Here is a 25,382-nt window from a genome sequence, read left to right on the forward strand (position 1 = left end):
TCAACCAACTAAGCAAACTGGTCATTAATTAAAGTCCCTTAATAAGAAAAAACGATAGGAAGGACAAAGAATAATGAATACTCATAATATTGCGCACTTACTTAAAGCCAAAGTCCTTAATGGAGTCAGAAAGCCAATTCAGAGATTCTGCAAGTACTTTTGGATTCTTCTGGGATCCAGCATGTTTTGAGACCTTGTAAAAAGAGAACAGAAGAAAGTTTAGAAACCAATTCTAATTTTTCCTAAACTGTATCAAGATTACTTATTTAATTGATAACTTACTTTTAAACTAATGTAGTTCAATGATATGACTTCTGCAAACGTGGTTAGAGTCTCCTTGCTTGCCTCTTTCAACTGCAGCATGTAATATGGGAAAAAAAAGTGTAAGTAAGGGTTACCGATCCAGAATCCAGGAAGAAACTATGTCAAATGATAAAATGTTTTGGTTGTCTCAGGAGTTCGAGAGCCATAATTTGAGTAACAACCCATGACTTCTCCCATTTCAACAATGCCATGTGTTGAACTGGAAAAAAAAACTAGGATAGATCTTTGAATCAAACAACACAACTAACATTTAGTGTGCCAAAGTGTAGACTATGGCCTGGAATGAACTGAATCACAGAATGAAACCTACTGTATGTCCAACAACTTCACAACAAAGACTCTTTGCATTAAATACCTCTTGTGAATGAAGACAACATGATAGTCAAGAGATTTTAAAAATGCCTGCAAACAAAATTAATAGCTAAAGTAATAACAAGTCACCTTTATATCGCCAATTTTGTCAACGAGCCCATCAAGAGCATAGAAAGCACTGCGTTTGGAAAATGACCTCATAGTCTTGGCAATATATTGACATAAAGAAAATTTGGCTTTTAACACCTGTGGAAGCAAATTGATAACACTTGATAAAACTGACTTACATTGTAAAACCACATCATAAACAATCACATTGTAGAATTGTATTCCATGAAACAAAAGTACTGGTCAAATACCCCTGACAAAAAATGCACACTATATAAGATCATGTTACCTGAAAGTTTGTATCTTTCCATCCTGGTTTTTTGGCCAGAACTCGGATAAGGACTTGTGATGAAGTACTTGGATCCATGTTCTTAACTTGCTGCAATTTAATAAAAACAGGCTCACATTGTGTACATGTGGGTAGTGGAGAAAGGCTGGTCTTGTACACAATGTCATTTCGTAAAACATAAAGTGGCATGGTTTTCAGGAGTTTTTTGCTACATCCAGATTTCTACTACTACCATAAAAACCTATGTATAAGCCGCATCTTTTTTTTCCCGAAAATTGGGCTCAAAATCGAGGGTGTGGCTTATATACGAGACCATTGCTTTCAGAGGGAGCAAACTGGCTGGTGTGGCAGTGCTCGACATTGTGATTGCTAAGGTCGCCAATGCCACTGGATTTTATTGACTGGCGAATCACTTTTCACACTTGGTCACCAGCCTGGCTGTTAAGATATTTTTATTATTAACTTCTCTCTAACCAAGCACGAGGACCCTACTGGGGAATATTGGCCCGAGGTCATGGCAGTATGGACCGAGCGCAGCGAGGTCCGTCCAAAAACGACCGAGGGCCAATATTCCCCGGTATGGCTCGAGCTAGCTAGTAAGTAGTTTAATTTATTATATGGCTTTTTAATTACCTTTTGCTTTGTTTTTGAAAGCCCGTAATCGGCCCATGGGCATTACAGAAGAATAATGCCCTATAATTCAGTCACAATTAGCCAATCAGAGCGCGCATTATATGGGCTACAAACACAAGCCATATAATAAATTATTATTATTATTATTATTATTATTATATATTAAGTATTATTAAGTATTATTAAGTATTTAGTCTTATTTCCATACTTGAAGTTAATATCTTACATCTTGTTATCGTATTCAATTTTTTTTGCGATATCAATGTTGATTCCGAGGGATTTAAATTTTCATGCAATAAACACAGTAATGTTTTTAATTATTATTATTCTTATTCTTCTTCTTCTTCTTCTTCTTCTTCTTCTTCTTCTTCTTCTTCTTCTTATTATTATTATTATTATTATTACTATTAATATTATTATATTTATGGAATGAGTGCAATGAATGTCCAATAGTGGACTATAATTCATGTAGCCTTTGAAAAATGGTGTTTACGGATCTCTGTCTTAAATTAATTTCATTGCAGAAGTGACATCCAGGATTATTTTAAAAACTCAATTTTATTTGGAAAGTGTACATATTAATACATTTTGAATACAGAGGAAGCGTTTACAACCTTAAAATACATAAAGAAGCTATAAAATACATGTACAATGACCACGGTCCACATACTTGCGTGTACACCAGTACGCCTTTTGTTTACTTGGTATTATTATTGGTTTTCAGGTTGCGGGTGTACCGTAGCACTTTTTCCATGCATTTTCGAAAACCTCCCTTTATATATATATATGTGATATACTGGTACAATTTGTTTTTGAACTGGTACAAAATAATTTGAACTGGTACAAAATATTTTAATTATTGTACTGGAATATTTTTATCAACTGTCAAAAAATGGATTTTCCTTTTTTGGGGGTGTAATTAAAAAACAGGGGCTTGGTTTTTTTGGGGGGTCTCAAAAAGAATGTGATGGCAAAGTCGAAAGTGACATCAATCTGACTAAAAAATTGATCAAGTTACCTTACATATTTCTAACAACCTGCAAAACAAAGGATACATCTCTGACAAAAAGACGGCAAGACATCAGGTTTTTGTTCTTGTTAGTTCAGTTCTTTTACTTTCATGTTTTACAAGAAATGTGCAAATTCAACACAAAGATCACAGTCATCCAACCCTTGAGGTTGACCAATGTTTTTGCAACGTCAAAAACATCTAGACAAGGTTATATACGTGTATTACCAGGTAATTCCATTGTTTTGGAAATACAGTAGAAGCTGCTTTATTTTTTATGAGGCTAAATATAATTTAGGCAAAGTTAAAACTAAGCCAATGCAGCAGTGTTGCCTGGGATACTTGGGGGGTTCCAGGGAGGTTTGCAGGGGCATTGCCATGCGCTTTGGCTTGAGTTGCTTTTTCGCTTGCTTGCATCTTAAAGGGACACTGTCATGGAGTGACATGCGCAATAGATATTCTATAGATTCGAATATATTCTATATATATGCATTTCCAGCATTTCGACCATTCCTTTCTTGCTCTTTTAGGGGAATCGAAGAGTTGTTTTCGCCCAGAGTTTCTTCGTTTACCTCCATGGCTGCCACCACTCGTGGATGCCATTTTGAATTTAGCACTTCAAACTTGAAAAAGTCAGGCTGAACTTTTCAAGTTGGGATTCGAAAAGCTGGCGCATGCGCGTCCGTGACAGTGTCCCTTTAACGCCTCCGGGAAATTGATTATTCTTTGGTTCCCACGCTTATTTCCTTCAGACGGACAGCACTACCTCGTGTTTTCTTCGCTCTTAGTGGGTTTATGCCTTCGAAACGCACAACTCGCAACAGTTTGAGCACTTAGTTTGACATGGCCTCTGACCCAGCAAACTCAAACTCGGATCTTTCTCCCGTCAGTCCAGAACTTCCAGCGTCAAGTTCTTCTTCAGCAGGCTTAGTTAATTTCGTGGTCAGTTCATCTTCTGCCTCTGGTTTGTCTTTGGATAGTTTAACTGCTTCAATCGTCAACGCAATTCGCCCGCTCCTCAACAATGGACGCCTCAGTGATCAGTTTGCTGCTTTATCTTTGCCGGCTGCTGCGCCTCTGGCGGCTACATCCAGTTTTTGTTTGCCGGGCCCTAGCTTGTCAGTGGCCTCTACTTGTCCTAGCACACAATTACCAGCCTCTCCTGGCACAGGTAGGCCTGTTTTGGTTCCGTCTTTTGTGAATACATTGCTTTGATTTTCCGGCGAAAACATGTTTAGCTTAAAGCAACGCTTAGCACAATCATTTACCATAATTATAAGGTCAAACTAAGGTATATGAACTGATAACTGGGATTGAGTGAACCAATCAGTGCATGCGAAATGCATTATCCGAGGTTCAGAATTCAATAAAAATTAATATAATAAACTTATTTCACTCTTTGACCATTCATTTTCGTGCATAAGGCCTTGCCCAAAGGATAATTTAATAAACAATGGTTTTCATTTGTTCACCAAAGTTAAGTCCTATTGGACAGGGCTGTTAACGACCTTTAGATTCGAGTATGAGGACAACTACGAGTACAAGTTCTCAGTTATGATCATGAGCATTTTTGAAAATGTAATGAGCATGCTCAATGCAGAAAACTCATACTCACAGTTTTTCAGTTTCTCTCGTACTTCAACCTGAAGGTCGCTATTACCTGGATGGGTGACTCTCTGAGAATACCCTGTGCTATATGCCTTGGAGAGTCCTGCTGGGATCGTCATCTGCACCTCCCACCTCAACAATCATGTATACATGAATTATACGTAGGCTAAGTTTTGGTTGATCTCAACCCGACTTGAAGGTTTTTCTCTGAGTGCTCACTTTTTTTCCCTCTAGTGTCCTATTGTAGTTTCACCTGTCTTGGGTGAATCATTGAACAACAATAACATTTTACCCAGGCTAACTCAAATGGGAATCAATACCAGCAATGTTAGGTAACAGAGATGATAAATACCTCTTACCATCTGAAGTCAAGGATCACACTGTATGTTACAGCTCCTTGTTTTTTGCAGTTCAATTAATGACCCTTGTACTTCACAAAACGAACTAAAAGCAGTCTGTAACTTACAGTACAGTAAGGACCAATAATGGAGGTCAGCAAGGTATTTATTATAAGTATATACTTTAATCAAATTGCAAGGAATTAAACACTCCTTGAAGTATGAATACAGCCTACTCAATACACAAATCAAAGAATCCATACTGTCTGAAAGATATAATTGAAAAACAATACTACATACCTCGCTTAAGGCCTCTATACCAGCCAGCCTTTCTTTCCAATTGGAATCTGCAAGCTGCTTTAAAACAGCTTCAGAAATCAACTCTGCCGCTTTAGCATCTACTTCTTCCGGCTAAAAGGGAATTTATGAATGAAAATGCTCAGCTGTGCAAAGAAACCCTTCATGCTACACTAGGTCTTAAAAGGCTTGCAAAAGAAATGGTACAGTATAGGTTGCTTTCTTACGTGTTTGAGAAAAATACCATCACTAATTTCTAAAAAAAAGAGGTTAGAAAACTGAGAAAAATAATTCACTGCACAATGAGTGCATTAAAAACTTTGGGTTTTATAATTTATTACTCACCGTCATTTCTGATTCTGTTGGCTCCTCGTTGTCATAACCACTTACAGAAGCACCTTTCTTCTTTCCTTTTGAAGGTTTTCCAGCTCCAGAAGATGTTGATGAGGATGCCTTTTTCTTTGGAGCCTACAATGTATGAAATTGTTTCAACTCAAAAATGAGGTCTTTAATTTTAAAGGCATGATGGAGCAAAAATGCCTTAGTTACTTCAAAATTTCCTGCACCTGCATTATGTATGAACAAATTGCAGGTGTTTGCATGCTTGCCAATTTTTTTTTTTCCTGGTTCCCATGCTTTCCCCTATAAACGTTTTTGGTCTCCTTCAATGATTCTTGTGCAGAAGAAACACCCTGTACATTCGATAAAGAAGATGGAGGGCTTGGTTCCTGGCTACAACAATCATGATGATACCATGTACAATAATCAAAACGTGACGCTACTTTAGTACAGCAAACAAGTTATTGCTGTTTTGATTATGATCAAATAAGTCTATTTAACCCATTGACACCTGGGAGTGGGACTTAAAGTGGTACTATGATCAAAAAATCATTTCCTTTTTTTCTTCAGATTTTAAAAGCCTGTTCGCTTAACACCTAACTGGCAAATTTTTGAGCTTTGAGTTTTATCCAAGGCTGTTTATTTTGAGTGTAAGTTTTGGAATTCACGCTCTGCCATTACTCACGTTCAAAACTGACCGATTGGAACTCAGAGTGTTGGATCTAGAGAAAATGACGTCATTTACTCACTAGCTTAAAATTTCAGGATATAAACGCAATTTATTATGCAAAACACGGATTTAAAAGTCTGAAAGCCCGAAACTCCCGTGCTGCATGTTAATTCAGCCACGTACACACACATTCAAGTCTTAACCTAGTGAATCTTTGACGTCATTTTCTCCTCGACCAAACTCTCTCAAGATTTTAAAGTTAGTAATGGCGGACCAATAAATAAGAAAATTCCAGTTAAAATAAACAGGTGTCTTTTTAAAATCAGAACTTAAATCTTGGGTCAGTTAGTGTTTAATTAACATAGTTTTGAAATCCAAAGAAAAAAAAGAATTGTTTTTTTGGTCGTAATACCATTTTAACAGATTTTACTGTCAGTGTGTCTACCACCACATTAATTTTATCATCGACTGGGGTGTTCTAGGGCATTTGAGGTGTCCCCTCCATTAAAGTGTACTTACTACTCCAGCAGAAGTTGGTTTAGCAGACTCTCCAGGTTTGGCAGTTGACTTAGGCTGTTTCTGCACTGCTTTTTTAGCTGCTGCCTCTTTCTTTGCTCCATCTGTACTTGTTACCCCAGCAGCAGCAGGTTTGGCAGCAGCACCTACTGACATCCCAGGAGCAGTGCTGATTTCTGCCTTCTCAGCACATTCTTTTACCTTCAGGACAAAAGAAAGAGCCATCAGTGCAATTGAACTGTATCATTTCACTATTCCCCTATCCCATAATGCCATACGTTTTGGGGTGTTCTTTGCACAAAAAAAATAATAATTTTTAAATACTCTTGAGATTGTATTACACTTCAGCGATCTGGACATCCATTGTTTTAACGCAAATAACCCCCCAAAATGAAATGTATTATGGGATTGGTGAAAATAGAGAATAAAAGGTTAACTCTGTGACCCACTTGTACATTATCAAATTCATGTAAAGTCAGTCATGAAAAACCTACAAACTGCTCCAATCTGACCCTGTAAGCTCAGTCATTAAATCAAGGGTGACCCAATGTTATGGGTTAAATTTAAAACTCTCTCCAATCTGGACTTGGTTTAATGTATTCATTTGAGGTGATTTTCTATAGAACCTGTACCTTAGCAGTGCGTGATACCTCCAAGAATATTAAGTTCATCGATTACAACAAAAAAACAACTTGCCTTATCCATTTTAATCTTGTCAAGCTGCTCAACATAAGGGTTCAGAGGTCTTTCCCCCATAACCTTCAACAGTGTACCCAAAGCTTCAGCAGTTGCGTCTCTGACAGGCCCAGATGTGTCGTCCATCCTCTGCAATAAGAACATACAGTACATTTCCTCAGCCTTTTGAAACTGGGCACCTAACTTCCACTAAGGTAAGGAAGTTGGTTAACTGAGCTTAAATGTAATTTAGGCAAGGTTAATCTCAAGCTGATGCGACAAGTGGCGTTTTCGTAACCAATTGGACCCTGGAATCCAGCAGGATTTTTAGCAATCATTCAGAATATGCCTATAATTGTTTTCTCAAAGTCAATCAACCCCCTTGCTCAATACTGAAGCTCCCGCTGCATCGGCTCTATCGTCTACATGGACGTTGATAAGTGCTTCTTTGATCAGTTTGTCGGATACTTGTCCACCAGCTCCGTTTGCATCCCAACCATCCCTGGATTCATTGCTAAGGTTATTCAAGCTGTTATTAAATGAAGCTTGGCCACTGAGCAATCGCTGGTTCCATGTTCTGATCTCCCGGCAGCACCAATTCAGTGTGTATAAATTTACTTGAGCACGTCACCAACTTGGCACACCTTTGGAAACGTTTCTCAGTCAACTTCTCAATGCATGGCTTTAGTTGCTTGAAAGTGTGAGCAGGGGGTGGTCTCCATTTTCCATTTGAAATGTCCACGATTGTAGATGTGATCCCCACCCTTATCTGAACAATTTGAAAAATTGTCTCTTAAAGACACCTAAAAAAATTATGGTGGGTTCCAAGCGATTTCAATGCTGGAGCGGCTCTGCCAAATGTGCTATAACCTGCACTTCAAATGAACATTTTTTTTATTCATTAGTCCTTTCTCAGGAACAAATGAGCCCAACAAACTGACCTGCTCCCAACAGAGTGGCTTCATAGCTCAGCTTAATACTGTCATTTCTGTCAGCTTACAACTAGGTTTACCTTTGCATCCCAACAAATGTAGTTCAGGGTTCTTGTCAATTTTTTTAACAGAAGGAAACAAACACATAGCAGGTAACTTTGCTACCTGCCCCACTGGGGTCCAGAGGCAAAATAACGGGGAGCTCCTGAATTTTCAGTGACTCAGAGGGTTTTCGACAACATCTTAGCTCACCATTTGAAGAACTTCTTACAATCGCTTACAGAAACTGACGTGTATACCTTTTTTTTTTTTTCAATTTTACAGAATAAAGATAATGTTTTGCCTCACAGCTGCACCCGGCATTGAACTATCCTCTGATGCAGCTGGTTCCTTTGATTTCGGTGCACATCTAGATGGTCAGTGGTTCTCCCGTACCTGGTCAAGAGGCAATCCATTGCTTTCAAGGAACTTTTCCTGATTGTTGTTGCTGCACATGCTTGGCGTCAGCAGTGTTGTAGACAGCATGTTCTCTTTCGCTCCGATAATGACAGTGTTCTGCACATTCTAAAACCTTGCGTACTTTACAACACAACCTGTTGATGTCTGCTGCCCGAAACAGTTTCTCCTTTTCTGTCTTACATGTTTCAGGGATCTCTAAATCAGTTGCTGATGCCCTTTTTCATTTTCATTGGCAGGAGTTTTACTGATTGGCCCCAGCAGCACATCATCACCCTACTCCAATTCCCCTGCACTTCCTACTGGACTTCACGCCTCACATGTTTACCCATGGCCTGGCTCCTTCAACTCACTGTTTCATATGCTACAGCTCAGTCACAGTTCCTGTCATCTTGCTAGCAACTCGGCAAGATTCACCCTTTCGGCTCTCCTTGCCCCACAGATGAATGGACGCTTTGCCTTTTTGCAGCTTATCTAGCCAATACAGCTCGGCATTCCTGCATCAAGGCTTATTTATCTGGCGTAAGGGCTCTTCGCATTAAACAGGGCTTTTCAGACCCACTTCAGGACTGCATGCACTTGCAGTGCAAAATCAGAGGCATCAAGCAAACCCAAGGTTTACCTGCATCCAATCACCTCTCAATTAGTGATCTCATGCTAGTCACTTGGAATTCATTAGAGTCTGCAGCATCCTGAGCATTGCATGCTTTGGGCTGCTTGTACCATGAGATACAGACTTAGGGTTTTGTTGTTTAGCTGAGTTCACCGTTCCTTCCTTGGCCAGCTATTCCCTTCTGTCCATTTAGGGGTCAATGATATTGCTGTTGATTCAAGTTCCTCCTGTGTGCAGGTCACTATCAAGGCCTCTAAGACTGACCCCTTTCACAAAGGGGCCTCTCTCACCCTCTCTAAGTATGTAGTTCACCCCTTGTTGGGTTATCTTTCGTTGAGAGGCAATGGGCCACAGACTCATCTTTAGGTCAAAATGGGCAACCCCTCTCTCATGCTCTGTCAACACTCAGTGGCTTCACCAAGTTCCAGCATTTGCTGGAGTTCCAGGCAAATTTCTCAGGCCTTGCGCATGATGTTGGTTACCACTCACGCAACATTTTAAGTGACATTAGAAAACTCTCAATTTTGGCGCTTATAATAAGGTTAGGGTCGTAAAATTTTGGGAAAATATTGTAGAAAGTATGTGCAATCTGTAAATGATGGTTGTTTATTGCCGAGCACCCGGGCAATCGAGATCAGAGTCCGCAAAAAGCCAGGTTCAAAAATTTCCCTCTGCTTAGTGAAAAACGCTCCGGACTTAATCCTCTTAATTTTCGTATTAAAAGAAAAACAGACGAAGATCGTGGCAAAAAATCCACGCACATAGATCGTGTTTACCGTTATGAGTCAGTTCTTTTCTCTTTAAAGCAGGGTTAAAGATAAAAGGTCTTGTTTACAATGTCACGCTGACTTACCACCCAAAAAATTCATCTTTGTGGTCTAAATGATGCCTTTCGTTCCCGTTCTTATCGTTCCTATCGTTCCCACTTCGTCAAATGCGTTCCATTTTTCGTTCCTTAAGAGCAAATAGTGCCTTATCGTTCTCAGCTGTCGTGCCCATCGTGCCCGATCCTTTCGTGCCCACGTGACCATAACCTGCGCTCGCAGGCTTACGTGACCAAAGAAATACTCAATCGCGCCCAAAACCGGAACCGGGCTGATACAAGAAACGTTCGAGAAGACATTCATGAAAATTGTGTTCTGTTGGGCTGTTTGTTTACCATTGGACCTCTTGTTTCTTTGTCTGAATTATTGCCAGCGATATCATTATATCAAGTGTCGGGCGAATTGATCGTTGAGTTACCCGAGAATCCGCCATAATTTACAAATCGACCGTTCTGTAGATTAAAGACGTCAAAAGATCCGGATTTTAAGATCTAAATCCGGATTTCCCAATCGAAAGCACACTAAATGCCAATCGAGGTTTGCGAGAAAAGATTTTAACAATCCAACCATAATTTTGATTGCCTGTTGCAGCCGAGATTAAATTTCCGATAAGAGCTAAATTGGCTTTCCAAAAGTTGCTTTGCAGAAACAATCTCAGCTCATCTTTATCATATTAAATGAAGTTTAGCAAATAGTTAAGCAAAGTAAGTGAGAAGTTTTCTTTTAAAGCGAAGACAGGGACAAAACTCACCTCGTGCAAACTTGTTGATCTTGCGGCAACTCTTTCTGTTTGACAGTGTTCATCCTTTTATACTACGAGTACTTACTGCATTTGCGGCGTCGTGCAAGGAAACGCAGATTGTATAACTGTTCAATGGGATTACCAAAAGAAAATACTGAGACATGATTTTCCATTCATTACTTTTATTTTTGTCTTTTTTTTTTTTTGACATCAAATGGGAGTTACAGCAAATGTTATAAACGCAACGGCTTTCGCGCGAAAAATCTGGGCACAAAAGGAACGATAAAGGGCTCGATGTATGAAATAGGCAAATTAAGGCACGAAAGGAACGATGTACAAACGAAGGCACGAAAAGCACGAAATCATGGAACGATAACAAGACTCCATAGGCACGATCGGTGAACGAGAACAAGGCACGAAATGCACGATATTTGGATTCCCTGTTCAAAGGGCACGAAAGGCACGATCAACTTGTTTGTTACGCCGTAAGTGCGGATTTGTGAGTGTTTTTAAAAATTAATTTAAGTCTCCCTTCGCGCTGGTAAAATTAATGTGCCTTTAGCTTGAAAATACCAAAAGTTTTGTCTTCTGTCAACACACATTTGGACTAATCACAAACTAAGTGGGCATCTGTGGACAATAAAACATAACCAAACTTGAGTAAATCATAGAATATCACAGTGATAAGCAACATCGTGCGCAAGGCCCTCAACAAACAGTTTTCACATAGGAGCTGCCACAGTGGCAGCACGTAAGGGCATACCTGACCACTTGATTCAAGAATTGGGCAGATGGTCCTAGAATCTCTACAGCACAAGCTGACATGAGTCTGGTAAGTCACTTAATAGAAACCTCCGTTATTTCAAGCACCAGAGAAGTTGAGTGGTTTCTGCTTGTGGGTTACCAGGGTTGCCACCCTGTCGTGCCTGGATCACAACAGGCCCCTTTCTGCTAACTTTTAAGGTACCAGTTCCCAAGCTCGTCTATAAGTGATAAGCTTGGCAGTGAGATTAACTCATTACATGCCCCAAATTATAGGCCTTCAGGGATGTTGCTGAGCACCAGCTGCTGGTGAAAATCACTGCTTGAGAAAGTGGTGATTGGCAGCTGAATTTTGGATGTCGATCAAAGTGAGCGCATGTTTAGTCTGCCTACTTCCCCCTCCAAACTTCCACTAGTTACTTTCCAGTATGACAAGTGCCCAGAGCGACTGTGTTCACATCCCAGGGACCCATCTTCCATTTAGCAATACAGTTGTTAATTTAATTTCTCACACACAACTGGGAGCCAAGCCAAGCACACATTGAGTGGAAGCTGCACTTGAAAGACTCATGAAGGATGGGTAGGAGGGCAGGTCATGCAATGGCAAAAAAAGCTGTGCTGCCAACAAACCATGTAACCTGAAGGACCCCCCCCCCCCCCCTTCCTCCCCAAACACTGGACCCCATTCTCCCAGCTGTGTGTGAGAAGAACACTTTCTGCTTTATTCATTCCTAAGCCAGCCAAAACAAAAACTTTTATCACAGTGGCTGAACTGCTCTTACAAAACTCCTCACCTTCAGAAGACTGCCACAAATAGGCTTCAAAAATGTCTTGGGGAGGGCTGCAGGTGTACTCTTGCAAAAACACCGAGTAAGAAATCTAACAGTTTCTTCCTTTACAGAAGGGTTCTTGCTTTCTAGGGCTGCTAGTAAGTCTTCTTGCATTGCTGATAAGTTGGTCTATCGTTCAAAAAGCAAAAAATTAATTTAAAAGTATAAAACCTAATGAAGTCATTGAAATACCACAAACTAGTCGAGTCTCTAACAATAAACACATTTCCTTAGCATGTAGCTTCCTTCCCTTCTCTCTTAGTCCCCTCCCATCTCGAGTACTTGCCCTCCCATCCCATTTCCTCCCATTTGAGTGCTCACTAAACACACTACATTTTATCAAAATGTAACATTCTACAAATAAAGTGGATATTTACTGTATGAAAAATGGCATCAATAGCCTCTCTCAGTGCTGCTAAAACATTTGCTTTCTTCTCTTTAAATTTCTCCAGTATTGGTGTTGTGACGAGGGGCGCGTACTGAGAGAACTTTTTGCGTAATCCTGTGGCTAGAAGACCGACACACTTTGCAGCTAAAGTTACCACAACAACATTGGCATCCTTGGAAATAATCTGAAGTAAAGAAGAAAAAGGAAAGAAAGTTGCTGAGGAACATTCAACAAAAAGTTTATCTGAGCACCACAGACGAAGCAATACTTGGAATGACGCTTTTCCCCAGCATCCTAAAAGAGGCACGCTTAAAGTGCTACTATGACCAAAAAATCAATTTTCATTTTTCTTTGGATTCCAAAACTACGTTACCAGACAGTAAGTGACCTACGTTTTAAGCCTTGATTTTAAAAGATACCAGTTAATTTTAACTAGCATTTTCCCAATTTAAAATAATGGTCCGCCATTACTAACTTTAAAATCTTGAGAGAGCTGGGTCGGGGAGAACATGACATCAAAGACTCATGACAATACAGAATGTAGTTAGAATGCAATGCATGTGTACGCAGTTGAATTAATATGCAGCACAAGAGTTACCGGGTTTCAGACTTTAAACTCATGTTTGCACATATAATAAGCTGAGTTTACATGCTGTTGGAGATTTTAAGCTGTGAGTCAGTGACGTCACTTTTCCCTAGATCCAATTCTTTGAGGTCCAATCGGTGAGTTTTGAACACGAGTAATGGCTGACTGTGAAATCCAAAACTTTAATTTATACACTCAAAGTGAACAACAGCCTTTGGGTAAGAATCAAAGCTCAAAATTTTGCCAGTCACGTGTTAAGCAATCACACTTTCAAAATCTGATGAAAAAAAGGAAGTGATTTTTTTATCATAGTAGCACTTTAACAATCAGTGCAACTACTTAGAAAACAGCTGTAGTTTGAGTAATGAAAACTCAGTCTCATATTTCAAATAACTATCAGAAAGCCGTTCAACCAATTTTCTTTGTTCTTGTTCCATAACTGCCATCAGTACATGAATTCAAAATAATTTTGTGAAACAGCTTACATGCATGTTATTATTTAATTGTTACTTTGAGACTCTACAAACTTGTTAGAATGCTAGGGAAGTAAATTATAACTATAACAACCATTTGCATTTCTTGAACAAATTTGAGTCAGGATCTGTGAATCATGTTTAAATATATTCTTGGGAGTAAAGAACTTTCATGTAGGTATCAGAAAATGCACACACATACCTTTTTCAATGCCCCAACAAGTTCTCCATACTGGCCACCTTCCAGTTTAGGACTTGATGCTAGCTTCTCAAGTGCTTCCAGAGCTTGTTTCCTTAACTGCCATTTCTTATTCTCCTGTATATCAAATCCATCATAAAGAAAAACTCTTAATACAGTCAAGTACATAACTAGAAGACATATTTTACTTGTATATGTTGTAGTTAAAAATTTCCTTGGTTAAACATTTTTCAGACTAGGGTACCTTGTTTTTACTTTCCTTTGTCTTATTGACATTATCATAATTTGAAGCAAAGGAAAGTAAAAACAAACTATAGTTTGAAAAATTTTTACCCAAGGAAACCTTTTAACTAGTACCACATATACCACATTCAGTGTTCTCACCAGGATTTTGTCTTAGGGAGTCCCTGCAGGCCTCCTTTACTAAAAAATAGGGTCCTTAAAGGAGCTTACATGTATGAAGCGGGACAAAGTTATTTGCAATCCATGACTAGGGTGAAAAAAAATCCTTTGTGATTTCTCTGTCCATTTCACCAAGGAACAATCAAATTGCAACTCTTGCAATGGTGGCCCTTCGACAAGTGCATTTGATTTGTTTGCCTAGAGACAGATCTTACAGGTTGTGATCTTTTTGTCGGTATCATATGGCAAGCCATGGGTATTTCGACTTGCATTCACTCTGACAAACAAGGTCTTTCTTCAATGATATAGCTTTTTGATCTTTGCTTGCTACAGCTGTACTACGAAAACCACTGATCTGTGGAATGGGTGGGAATTTACTTGTCTCTTTGATAAACATTAACTGTTTTCATTCAGTTGAAAAAGCAAAGAGCTGGAGGATTCGCTGGAACCATTAAGAGACTGCTAACTGTCTGTTTTGGTCGTAGCATCCTTGTGCGCCTGGGCGCAGTGCATGGCTTTTAATGCGCGATTTCTATTTTTTGTGTAGGGAATCCCGCAAGGGCGAGGGGGGGTGAGAACACTGCACATTGACATGTTTAATGTTACAAGCAGGACTTTCCAGGTATCACTGTGAAGCAAAAAGCAATGTTCTTTGAAAATGTAACCAATGTGACCGATCATTAGTACCTTTATTAACCCATTGACTCCTAGTAGTGAGACGTAATAGATTTTACTCTAACGCCAGACAAATTTACTCGTCAATGGGGGGGGAAGGGGGGGGGAGGGGGGGGGTGGGGCAGTTCAGGAGTCAATGGCTTTTAAGTCACACATGTAAATTCACAGGCCTAAATCTTCCTCCCGTGAAAGAAATTGAATGTACAGTATTCCACAGCACTAAGCACTGACCAAATTTTCAAAGAAGTCCTTGGGAAGTTTTGAAAGAATTTCAACTGCCTCAATAAGGTCATAGGGATCAATAGCTTCTTGTTGAGGAGAAACCACACCTGTCAAAACACAACAAGACTGTTAAGGTAGCCCTCCATTGAGATTAATGACAAATTAATGTAAGGGGAGTCAAACCAGTGTCAACAAACTATACCATTCTACCCAACTGTTTCATGTAATGGCTTGTTACGGTACCATATATAAACACCAAGAATTGCTTAACAAGACACACTTATTGATGTGACGTAATAGGGCATCATGACAAAGAAGGAGCCATCTACAAATGTCACATTATGAATTTGTACAGCAACTCGGAAATGGGCTATTGGAAAATTTTAAGGTGGCTCTGAATCTGTTCTAGAGCATTTTTTAACTCTGCAGAGTTTTGTCTAAGCCTCAGGTCTCGAAATTGCGACCAATACAGTCGCCAATGCGACTAACTTTTTCTCCTTGGCGACTAAAATTGTCGTTTAGTCACCACTTTGGTGACCTGAAGTTTGCATAATTTAAATGTACAATAAAGCATTTAAGTTAAAATAAACATCTTATCTTGTCTTGCTTTGCGTTCGTTGTAAAAGAATGGGCTAAATTACATTTAAAAAGCCACATTCCCTCCAAACTTTACAGACTTCTGTTCGCAATATTTCTGCGACTCCATTACAGTTTCTCTCTTGGAACCGCAGGAAATGCAGGCGCAGAATTTTGCAAAAAGACCGCTGAATGGAAGTGATTGACTTTCGCGTGGTTCCAATTAAGTGAACACGCATATCAGCATGGAGAATAAATTAGTAAGCGGGAAAGATTTAAAACATTTCCATACTTCTCTCTTGGGTAATGAAGAGGATGCCAAATGCGTTTGGCTCCTGTTAGCTACAAAGATAGCGGCTTGAAACTTGTATTTACTGTTCAAGTTTGGGCAAGATTGTTTTGTAGAAGTATGTATTTTCTTGTTTTGGTATTTTTGTACTTATTGTATGAATGTGTCCCACGCCTTACCGGACAATATCAAACACTTTCAAAAAGCGGAACCCGAACAGTATTTGATAATATAAACTGGCGACTCAAAATTTGCATCTGGCGACTATATTTCTCCAGTTGGTTGCCAAAAGGCGACAAAACGATTTTTTTAATTTCGAGCCCTGAGCCTGCTAATTACTTTCCAGAAATAAAAATTGGGGGTCACTATCTTAAAACTGTAAGAGTATCTGACTTTTTCTATATATGCCTAAGTGAACATCATCGTTCATTTTAAGGAAATGCAATTCAACAAACTAAAAAAACACACCACCATCCACACTGGTCTCATCTCCAACTGCAGTGCTTGCAGAAATCACAGGACCAGCTTCGGCCATTTTTGCCTGCTGACTTCTTGTAAATCTGGTAGGGGTCGGTGGTGCCACTGGAAGCTCTCCCCATGCTTCTTCCAATTCTTTTAACTATTATTGCCACAAAACAAGTGGATGCTTGCAATCACACAGTGAACCATAATTCAAACCATACAGAAGTTGACAACTTAATGTGGCACAAAAAGTGGATATTTAAACTTAATGTACCATTTCTTCTTGGTAAAAAAGGAACAATATTACATGTAAATTGCACTTTAAATATGTACACACCACATCTTAATCCTCAATAAAGCAGATTAATTAACCAAGAGGGATCTAAGTACTGCAATATCTTACATGTATTGTCAGCCTTCCAATTGAAATTTTAAAAAGCAACAATATTTTTCTAAAGCACTTGCTTTACAATCAACCTGTTTTAAAACCTGTTGAATGCGCTGATATTTTACACACCTAACAACTGAAGTCTTAGAGAAAAAAACCTTTTTTTCTTTCAATACGGTACATCACATACATGTACCTTAAAGTTTGTATTGACCATTAATTCTTCAACTAGAACAATTAAATTGTAACAGTTGCACTGCCATTAGCAGACTTTTAGAATAAAAAATTACTCTGATCAAAGAAATGAATACCCTGGAGGATGTCATCCAAATAGAAAAAGTCTTATGGCATGTTCTAAACATTCCAGTTTCTGAATTCTCGAAGAAAACCTGGTCATCAAAAGCACAAATTACCGTTGTTTGAAGAGAGAGTCTCTCTACTGGTGTACCAGGCAAGTTGTGCCGTTGTTCCTTTGGAGACCAATTATTATCATTCTCAACCACACATGGAGATGCAGGCTTATTAACCTTAAATTTAACACTACAAGTTGCAGTTTGAGTTCCCCTCAGAAATGCTTTTAAGAGTACATTTCCAATAATAATTTCCATGACAAAGTGCCACTTATTCTTTTCCTTCTTCAATGAAGTCTGGCTTCAATTCAGAGGAAATCCTCAAGATATATTTTGTTTACAAGATTGATCTTCAGAATTTAAAAAATTATGATATTAATATTAAACACAGGAGCCAAACAAGACACCTGTATTAATTTTTCAGAGATGTTTCAATTTTAATGACATTTTTGTATATTTTTACTAAATCCAATGACTACTAAAAATGAAAGATAAAAATCAGTTTTTACGATCAATAATATATAAGCCTTGACTCAAAAAAGAATTTGCATCGCTGATGAATGGGAAGGAAAAAATATTACCTTCTCGGTTCTTAATAAGCAATTTAGCAGTGAAATGTAACTGATCAATCTTATTTTAATCTTACATTACAGACACAGACCTGTACTGGCTTTATATTTTGTAGCTGTGATTTAAGGATGTCCCTAATCCATTTGTATATTTCAATAGCAAGGGCTTTGGCCTGGAAAATTTAAAACAACAAAAGGGAGAAAAAACTTACCAGTGAATATATATCTTACTAGTAGATGTTTTGGTGTGTAGTACCACAGAGTATTTTTTACGAGTTGTCCTGTATTTTGATGAGCCTGCTAGGGCGAGCCAAAATACAAACAACGGTATAAATACTTAGCGATATTACACACCAAAACATCTAATGAGCTATTTATTATCCAACCTTTTTGCACTAGGTTTTTAGCAAATGAATTGTAAACAACCGAGACTGTGTGACAAATTTGTGCATGCAGGGCAACGTCAGCAACTAAACTAGTCAAATCGGTTCTCTACTGTACAATAACCAAGTGTACAAATAACTTACTGTACAATATCGTGGAATATTTGTACTCAATTTATGCACTTTTTGTACAATAACTAATACAGTTTGGATAACAAAAATGCATGTATGTGGCTTGATATTCTACATTGTAAGTTTTAAGTGCAGTTATGGGATGTATGGTTACATTATTACTTTGATCATTGCCACCCAAAAAAATGTTTAAAAAAGAAATTATAATAATACATCGAAAAGCAATGCATGTAAACTACAGGAAAAATTAAATAGGAACACGTGGTATGTGAATGAGGCACATGTAGCCTCCATAAAAATTATTGCATTAGCTGCCAGATTTCTCCTGAATATATACCTCACCTCTTCTCTAACTGTCTTATCACTGTGATCAAACAGTTTAGGAAGAACCTTCACGATAGGCTTCAGACTGAAAACTTTCCCACCAAATTCACTATTTAGAAGAAAACAAAAAGCAATAAAATTAATTTGACAATCATCAACCAAGATTATAAAAAAACATTACAAGCTACCAGCCACGTAGCTCTAACCTTTTCGTTAACCCTTTACCTCCTAAAAGTGACACTTGTGGATTTTACTCTGTCTAACGCCAGAATATTTTACCCATCAATTGGGGTCAGAGGGTTATATGATTCTGCATTTACAACCACATCATTCTGATTTCACTGCAAAACTTCCCATGACAAGAAACAAAGAAGTTTGATCTTTTTCAAAATTAATATAAAAACCAGACAGAAACAAGCTGTTTTATCCTTACCAAAATTAATGACCCTTTTAATTTCAAGACTTGGGCAGCGTTCACATGAACACGGTTTCATTTGCAATTGCATCAACTTCGAAGTGGTTACACCTTCTGTTTACATGACACTGATCAAGACTGTTAATGAAACTGGGTTGACTTGAAAATGTTGCCAAAAGTGGAGCGTTTTGAAAATGATACAGGGTTTATCAGTTGTGTAAACAGCAAAACCACATTGGTTTGAATATGTTACTATTTTAGTGCAAAATTTGCATTCCATCTGTCTGTGATGAGTGCCTGGGAACAAGATTGGCATGACTTACACACTCCCAAAACGTTTTCGTGTAAACATTTCAAAACCGCATTGACTTTGATGCGGTTTTGTAGATGTGTAACTGTGTTTGTGTAACGCTGCCTTAAGTTTCTGAACTTGCCTGATGGCCTGACGAAGCACACTTGTGCAGGCTGCAACAATTTTTGGTTGTTTATTATCAAGTCCTTTCAGAACTTCCTCCTAAGTAATAAAAATAGTATAAAATGACCATAGCTCCCTGGGAATAATTAATTAACCCTTTGACTATATGAGCATTCAGAAAAGGCAAAAACAAAAATGAAACAGTAGTACAGTTGATTCCATGATATCACTAATGAACGAATGATATATGAAATGAATCATATTACTGAACTGCGGATATGAAATCGAGTACCAAGAAAGGTATGATCCTCGCAGTTACGTACACAATTTTAGCAATTGCATTGAGAAGCCTGAAAAATTCAGGACTGCAACGTGGTTTGAACCCACGATCTTGCAATACCAGTGAGACGCTCTAACCAACTGAGCTAATTGAAGCCACTGGCGTTGGGAGCTGGTCAATTGTGGCTTCTAATTTTTCCGGGAGGAATGAATCAATGAACGAAATTAGGTTTCTCAGCACAATTGCTAAAATTGCATACATAACTGTGACAATCATGGCTTTACTTGATATCACAAATGCCACGAAATATGTGTAAAAATCATGAAAAAAAATGTAGTCACCACGATTCTAAAAAAAAAGTTTTTTGATTGTCCTAGATCTGCTGCATAATTGGAGTGAGAAACTGTCTAAAGCCGCTGTTAAACGTTGAAACTTTTAGCTGAAACTTACATGCATCAGGGCTGCAAAAAAAGTTTCAGCTAAGGCGTTGCACCGTGTAACATAAAAGGTCAAAACTCATTTGGGAATGTTGAAACTGGTCTCGAAATGTTTACATGGCCTTAGCCGGTTTCTGATTGGCTTACGCAGCATAGCGTAACAAGACCAAGCAAGACCAGTTTTACAAAGTGGTGTTGCATGGTGAAACTCCTGTTTTTACCACCACTGCAATTGCTGCTACCGTTGCAGAAGTAGAAAGCGGTTCTACTTTTCATGAAACTTGTCTCGCATAGGAAATTCAAAAAAGTTTCACCATAGGCAGCCCAAGCTCGTGTCACTACAGAGAGCCGTTGAGAATTTAAACGTGTTATAAGACTTTGTATGGGAAATAAAATACCGTCGATTATGAAGCCTAAAAAATGCTCAATTTAACGTTCATTCAATAAAATGAATAAAAATGACTCACCTCTGATGTATTCTTGTGCCTTTTGGAGTTTATTTTACAGTTTCGGGAAGTCCGTGTTTTCAATGTTCTAAGACGAAGTCAAAGCTGCACACTAAGATTTCGACCGTTGTCAGCTCAGGGGCGGTTTGCGACTCGAAAATGCATCCCAGCCAAGATTTTTTCACGCAAAGCTAAAGCCACATCATTTGCGAACCTCCGTGAATGTTTCGTCATCAAAAATCCCCACGCACTTGGCTGGAAATGAACATTTTCTGCTTCAATTCCACAATAGCTGATGAATTTAACAGCTGCTGATAACCGCACAGGACACGGAGCTTGGGTCCGAGGTCAAATTATGTTCGAGAAGCCGCTGTGGGGATGGGGTAAGTGTTGTAAATGAAATGACTGTACCTCATCGGGTGGAGTTAATTCATGGAGGTTCGCAAATGATGTGGCTTTAGCTTTGCGTGAAAAAATCTTGGCTGGGATGCATTTTCGAGTCGCAAACCGCCTCTGAGCTGACAACGGTCAAAATCTTAGTGTGCAGCCTTGACTTCGTCTTAGAACATTGAAAACACGGACTTCCCGAAACTGTAAAATAAACTCCAAAAGGCACAAGAATACATCAGAGGTGAGTCATTTTTATTCATTTTATTGAATGAACGTTAAATTGTGCATTTTTTAGGCTTCATAATTGACGGTACTTTATTTCCCATACAAAGTCTTATAACGCATTTCGCATTTAAATTCTCAATGGCTGTCTGTAGTGACACAAGCTTGGGCTGCCTATGGTTTCATAAACCAACCATGATACACAGTGCAATTCCTCCTGAAACATGTTTCGCAGGACCGTTGCACACAAGTTTCAGCTAGAAGTTTCACCGTGTAACAGTGGCATAACATTAAAAACTAATCATCAGCTACAAACATGTCATCTTAAAATATGACTTTGCACTATTCTGAAAATGTAGTCTTTGTTCCAAGTCTTCAGCATGGAAAGTGTGCACTTGTTTTCGAGGAACAAAATTAGTATAAACAGTGTGGAACATGAGAGACACGCCCCCATCACACTGATTATTTAAAAGAGTGGAAAAAGGGAGGTGACGGAAGGTGGATTAGCCGCTAAAAATGCTCCAAAAACACACCTTTTCTGCTACACAGGGAATCACCATGCATGCACCAACCTGACAAAACCACCACACCAAAACTGGCAAACAAGCACTCTTGTTGTTAACTCTGTTAAATTACATTAACTGGCGGAATGAGGCATACAAGATAAGGAATGATGTTCATCTTAAGAATTAAGGGGGTGCTACAAATGCCATTCTCAATATGCATCATTATACAATAAGGCATCAAAATTTGGGCTCTTTCAATTTCTTATTATTGATTCACAGTCAGTATTAATTATTAATTATTTAGTCAATTATTTGGTAATTTTCCACTCACCTGAACTACATCTTGCTTCTCAACTTCAATGTACATCAAAATAATGTTAATTCCTTTTTCTTTGGTTTTCGGTCTAGCATTTAGACACTTCGTAATAACACCGGCTATGACATCCCCAGCCACCCTGAAAGGCAAAACTGACCATGAAGTAGACCTGTCACTAAATTATACAGAGCTACTCAAGTTGACATAAGCACTCTCTTAGAAAGATGTCACACAGATGTTGCTTGAAATCCCCAGAACTCTATCATCATATTTGGGGTGTTACTATCCTCTCTGTATCTTCGAAACAAAGACAAGTAACTTTGCAATAATAATCTTTTTGTTTTATCTTACATTTAAGTCTTTCAGATGAGGGGATGAGTGGTGTTACATTGAGTATTAGAAGAACAGTATTCTGGGCTTTCAAGAAATAGGCCTGAGACATTCTACCGAAATCACTAAACTGTTTCCCCCCCGAAAAAAATGAATGATCAATCGCATTTGAATTTCCACTCGCTCACGTAACCATTTGGAGCACCCCGATTCGTGACCTGTCATTCTTGATGTGAGCTAGGCTGTGGGAAAATATAAAAGAAACAGACCGCGGCTTGAGATGAATGTGTATGAAGAACTTTTGACCATTTGGAAATGATATGTGGTCACGGATGGTTGAGCGGAGGGGGAGATGTTTCAACAGAGTTCTACCCGGGAAGTTTTAGAGGCACAGGATTAAAGTACAAAATGAGTGGTCTTACAATTTCAAAAATATGGAAGACGCATTTTGTCAAACATGCAACCGAAAATTACTTCCATTGTCACACAGCTAAGGGTCAACCGAAAAGCTGGAAGAACCAGAACTAGAATTAGTGCAACTGCATGCTGATAAAAAGCAGACTTTCGGTAAGTTACCTGGCAAAGCTGGATACTTAACAATTATTATTCTACGAGGGCGCGCTGGATATGAAATAATATATATAGCCAACAAGGCACGTAGCACCGAGTTGGTTATGATCATTTCATATCCAGCAAGCCGGAGTAGAATAATTGTTTTATTAAAAACCCCAACATCACAACTCTTTTATGTTGAATTTATTTGGCCATTTTTTCTCGGAGCCCCAAAACTGTGTATTTGCTGCTGTGTTCATTGACCATATTTGGTAGTGCAGGTATATGAGCTGATAACCTGTGACCAGCGAGCCAATGAAAATGCTGGAAAAGTGATATCCGTAGTTCAGTTTTTAATAATTAGAGATATAGTGTAAAGACTTGCGCGCTTGGCCAAAAAGAAAATAAGACTGTCATACGCTTGCCAGGCAGTTCAATGTAAACACATAATGCTTTGTTATTTCACATTTCATGCTTGTAAAGCAAAATTGCATGGTTTATAAATACCAGTATAGTATCAACAAATTGTTCACTGGAATCAATGCCGAAGTCTCACTCCAATGATAAGATAAGTTTTTATCCCTTGTTGTTGTTTTGGTTCACGTAAATTTGAAGACAAATTCTCTGCGAAAGATATATGAACCGTCAACATAGCAGTAATTTAATTATCATAATTGCAGTCGTGGAGAACAAATAAACTATTTTCATTTAGTAATCAAAACGATTTCAAGTACACTTAATGTTGCAAATAAATGTAAAAGAAAACATTTGACATCTCTTCTTGTTTGTTCTTATCGGTCGTTGCAGAACATCAAAGGCAGGACAAAACGTCTTCTCAAAAGCTTCCTGGGTAGAACTCTGTTGAAACATCTCCCCCTCCGCTCAACCACCAGTTACCACATATTATTTCCAAACGGTGGAAAGTTCTTTGTCAACATTGATCTCATGCCGTGGTCTGTATCTTTATTTTGTCACGGCCTCGCTCACATTAAGAAAGACACGTCACAAATCCGGCACTCCAAATGGCCACATGAGCAAGTCGAAATTCAAATGTGATGGATCATTCTTTTCGGGGTGCAAACAGTTTAGTGATTTTGGTAATAAAACACTGTTTGAATGAACAATGTTTTTGGAGAATACCCTTGCAGTTCGTGACCATCAATATTTGCACTTTAATTTGTTCTTTGAAAACTGATTCCAATGGAATAGATGCTGTAGGTGCAGGGGTACTAGTACCACTTAATGCAACATCAACATAGTCTTATAAACAGCAAGTTGTATACTAAGTAAAGGACCACTAATTAATGGACAGTCAGCAAAAAAAAACATTAAACATTCATTCTCCAACGATAAATACTTTATCATTGCCCTGGAATGTACAATAGTACAAAACTGAAACTTTTTATTGTTTCAGTTCACCTCAAAAAGTGAGTAAAACAATGGATAAAAAGAGGACCTGTGCTTAAATTTTAACTTTTCATCCAAACAAAGTAGATCACATTTCAACGGTTCATATCGAGCACTTGGTATCATAATTTTTCACAGTAAATACATCGTATTCAGTGGGTGGATGACATTGTCTCCAATAGGTAAAATGCACTTTTCTATGAAGGAAACAGTCTAGCTCAAACGAGAGATAATATAGAACTAACCTCCCAGAAATCGAAGGAGATGCCGCCTCCAAAAATGCTAAGACAGCTTCCAAGCCTTTATCTTGAGCTACGGCATTATTGTCGATGACGAATTTCTTCAGCATTCCCAGGTACTTACTAAACTCATTGCTATTTTCATCATCTATCCTTTTGTACAGTTTAACCAGTTCTTCGTAGCCACTTAATCTCGCTTTCCAAACCTAAATAATAATAAAAATTATTCAATTCTAGTTACCCTTGTTTATCATGTCACTTAGTACTGAAATACGGCGCGAAATTTTACCTTGTGGCCCAAGCGGTCTTCCAAGGGTAATTTCGAAATATCGGCGTCATCCGCCATGGTTTATCATAGAGTTTTTAAATACGGCAATCTATGTGCAAAAGTGTTTCGTAATTTATCGCTAGCTTGCTGCAAATTAAAATTTTAACAACGACTTTCTGGTTTCCCATTCCAACGAACATTTGAAATGGCCGACTTAGACTAATCACGTGACTCATATCCACCAATGAACAGTCAAGAGATGACTAGATATAAGTGTCGTGTAAGTCTCACAAATCATTTTTGTTCAAATTACGACAGGATTTAGGACGCTAAGGTACGGCTAGGGATGAGCAAGGACGTTAAAGTACAACTAGGGATAAGTAAGGATGCTAAAGTACAACTAGGGATAAGTAAGGATGCTAAAGTACAACTAGGGATAAGTAAGGATGCTAAAGTATAGCTAG

General features: G+C 38.5%; 1 protein-coding gene across 1 annotated transcript in view; it reads right to left on the minus strand.

Annotated features, from left to right (window-relative positions):
* Positions 1-25,143, minus strand: part of LOC137969403 (cytoskeleton-associated protein 5-like) — an 80,845-nt gene extending 55,702 nt beyond the window's left edge. Inside the window, exons 1-19 of the mRNA XM_068815621.1 lie at positions 24,940-25,143; positions 24,657-24,856; positions 22,138-22,261; positions 19,545-19,624; positions 18,714-18,804; positions 17,949-18,029; positions 16,556-16,706; positions 15,232-15,329; positions 13,927-14,040; positions 12,655-12,849; positions 12,242-12,406; positions 7,140-7,268; positions 6,447-6,644; positions 5,264-5,386; positions 4,922-5,032; positions 1,034-1,123; positions 766-882; positions 283-354; positions 102-193 (exon numbers count right to left, since the gene is read on the minus strand). Coding sequence (XP_068671722.1) covers positions 102-193; positions 283-354; positions 766-882; positions 1,034-1,123; positions 4,922-5,032; positions 5,264-5,386; positions 6,447-6,644; positions 7,140-7,268; positions 12,242-12,406; positions 12,655-12,849; positions 13,927-14,040; positions 15,232-15,329; positions 16,556-16,706; positions 17,949-18,029; positions 18,714-18,804; positions 19,545-19,624; positions 22,138-22,261; positions 24,657-24,856; positions 24,940-24,996 — 2,288 coding nt within the window. The 5' untranslated portion in view covers positions 24,997-25,143. The remainder of the gene's footprint in view (positions 1-101; positions 194-282; positions 355-765; positions 883-1,033; positions 1,124-4,921; positions 5,033-5,263; positions 5,387-6,446; positions 6,645-7,139; positions 7,269-12,241; positions 12,407-12,654; positions 12,850-13,926; positions 14,041-15,231; positions 15,330-16,555; positions 16,707-17,948; positions 18,030-18,713; positions 18,805-19,544; positions 19,625-22,137; positions 22,262-24,656; positions 24,857-24,939) is intronic.
* Between the last annotated feature and the right edge of the window lie 239 nt (positions 25,144-25,382).

Source organism: Montipora foliosa, chromosome 9, assembly GCF_036669935.1.
Source record: "Montipora foliosa isolate CH-2021 chromosome 9, ASM3666993v2, whole genome shotgun sequence".
NCBI classification, from domain to species: Eukaryota; Metazoa; Cnidaria; class Anthozoa; order Scleractinia; family Acroporidae; genus Montipora; species Montipora foliosa.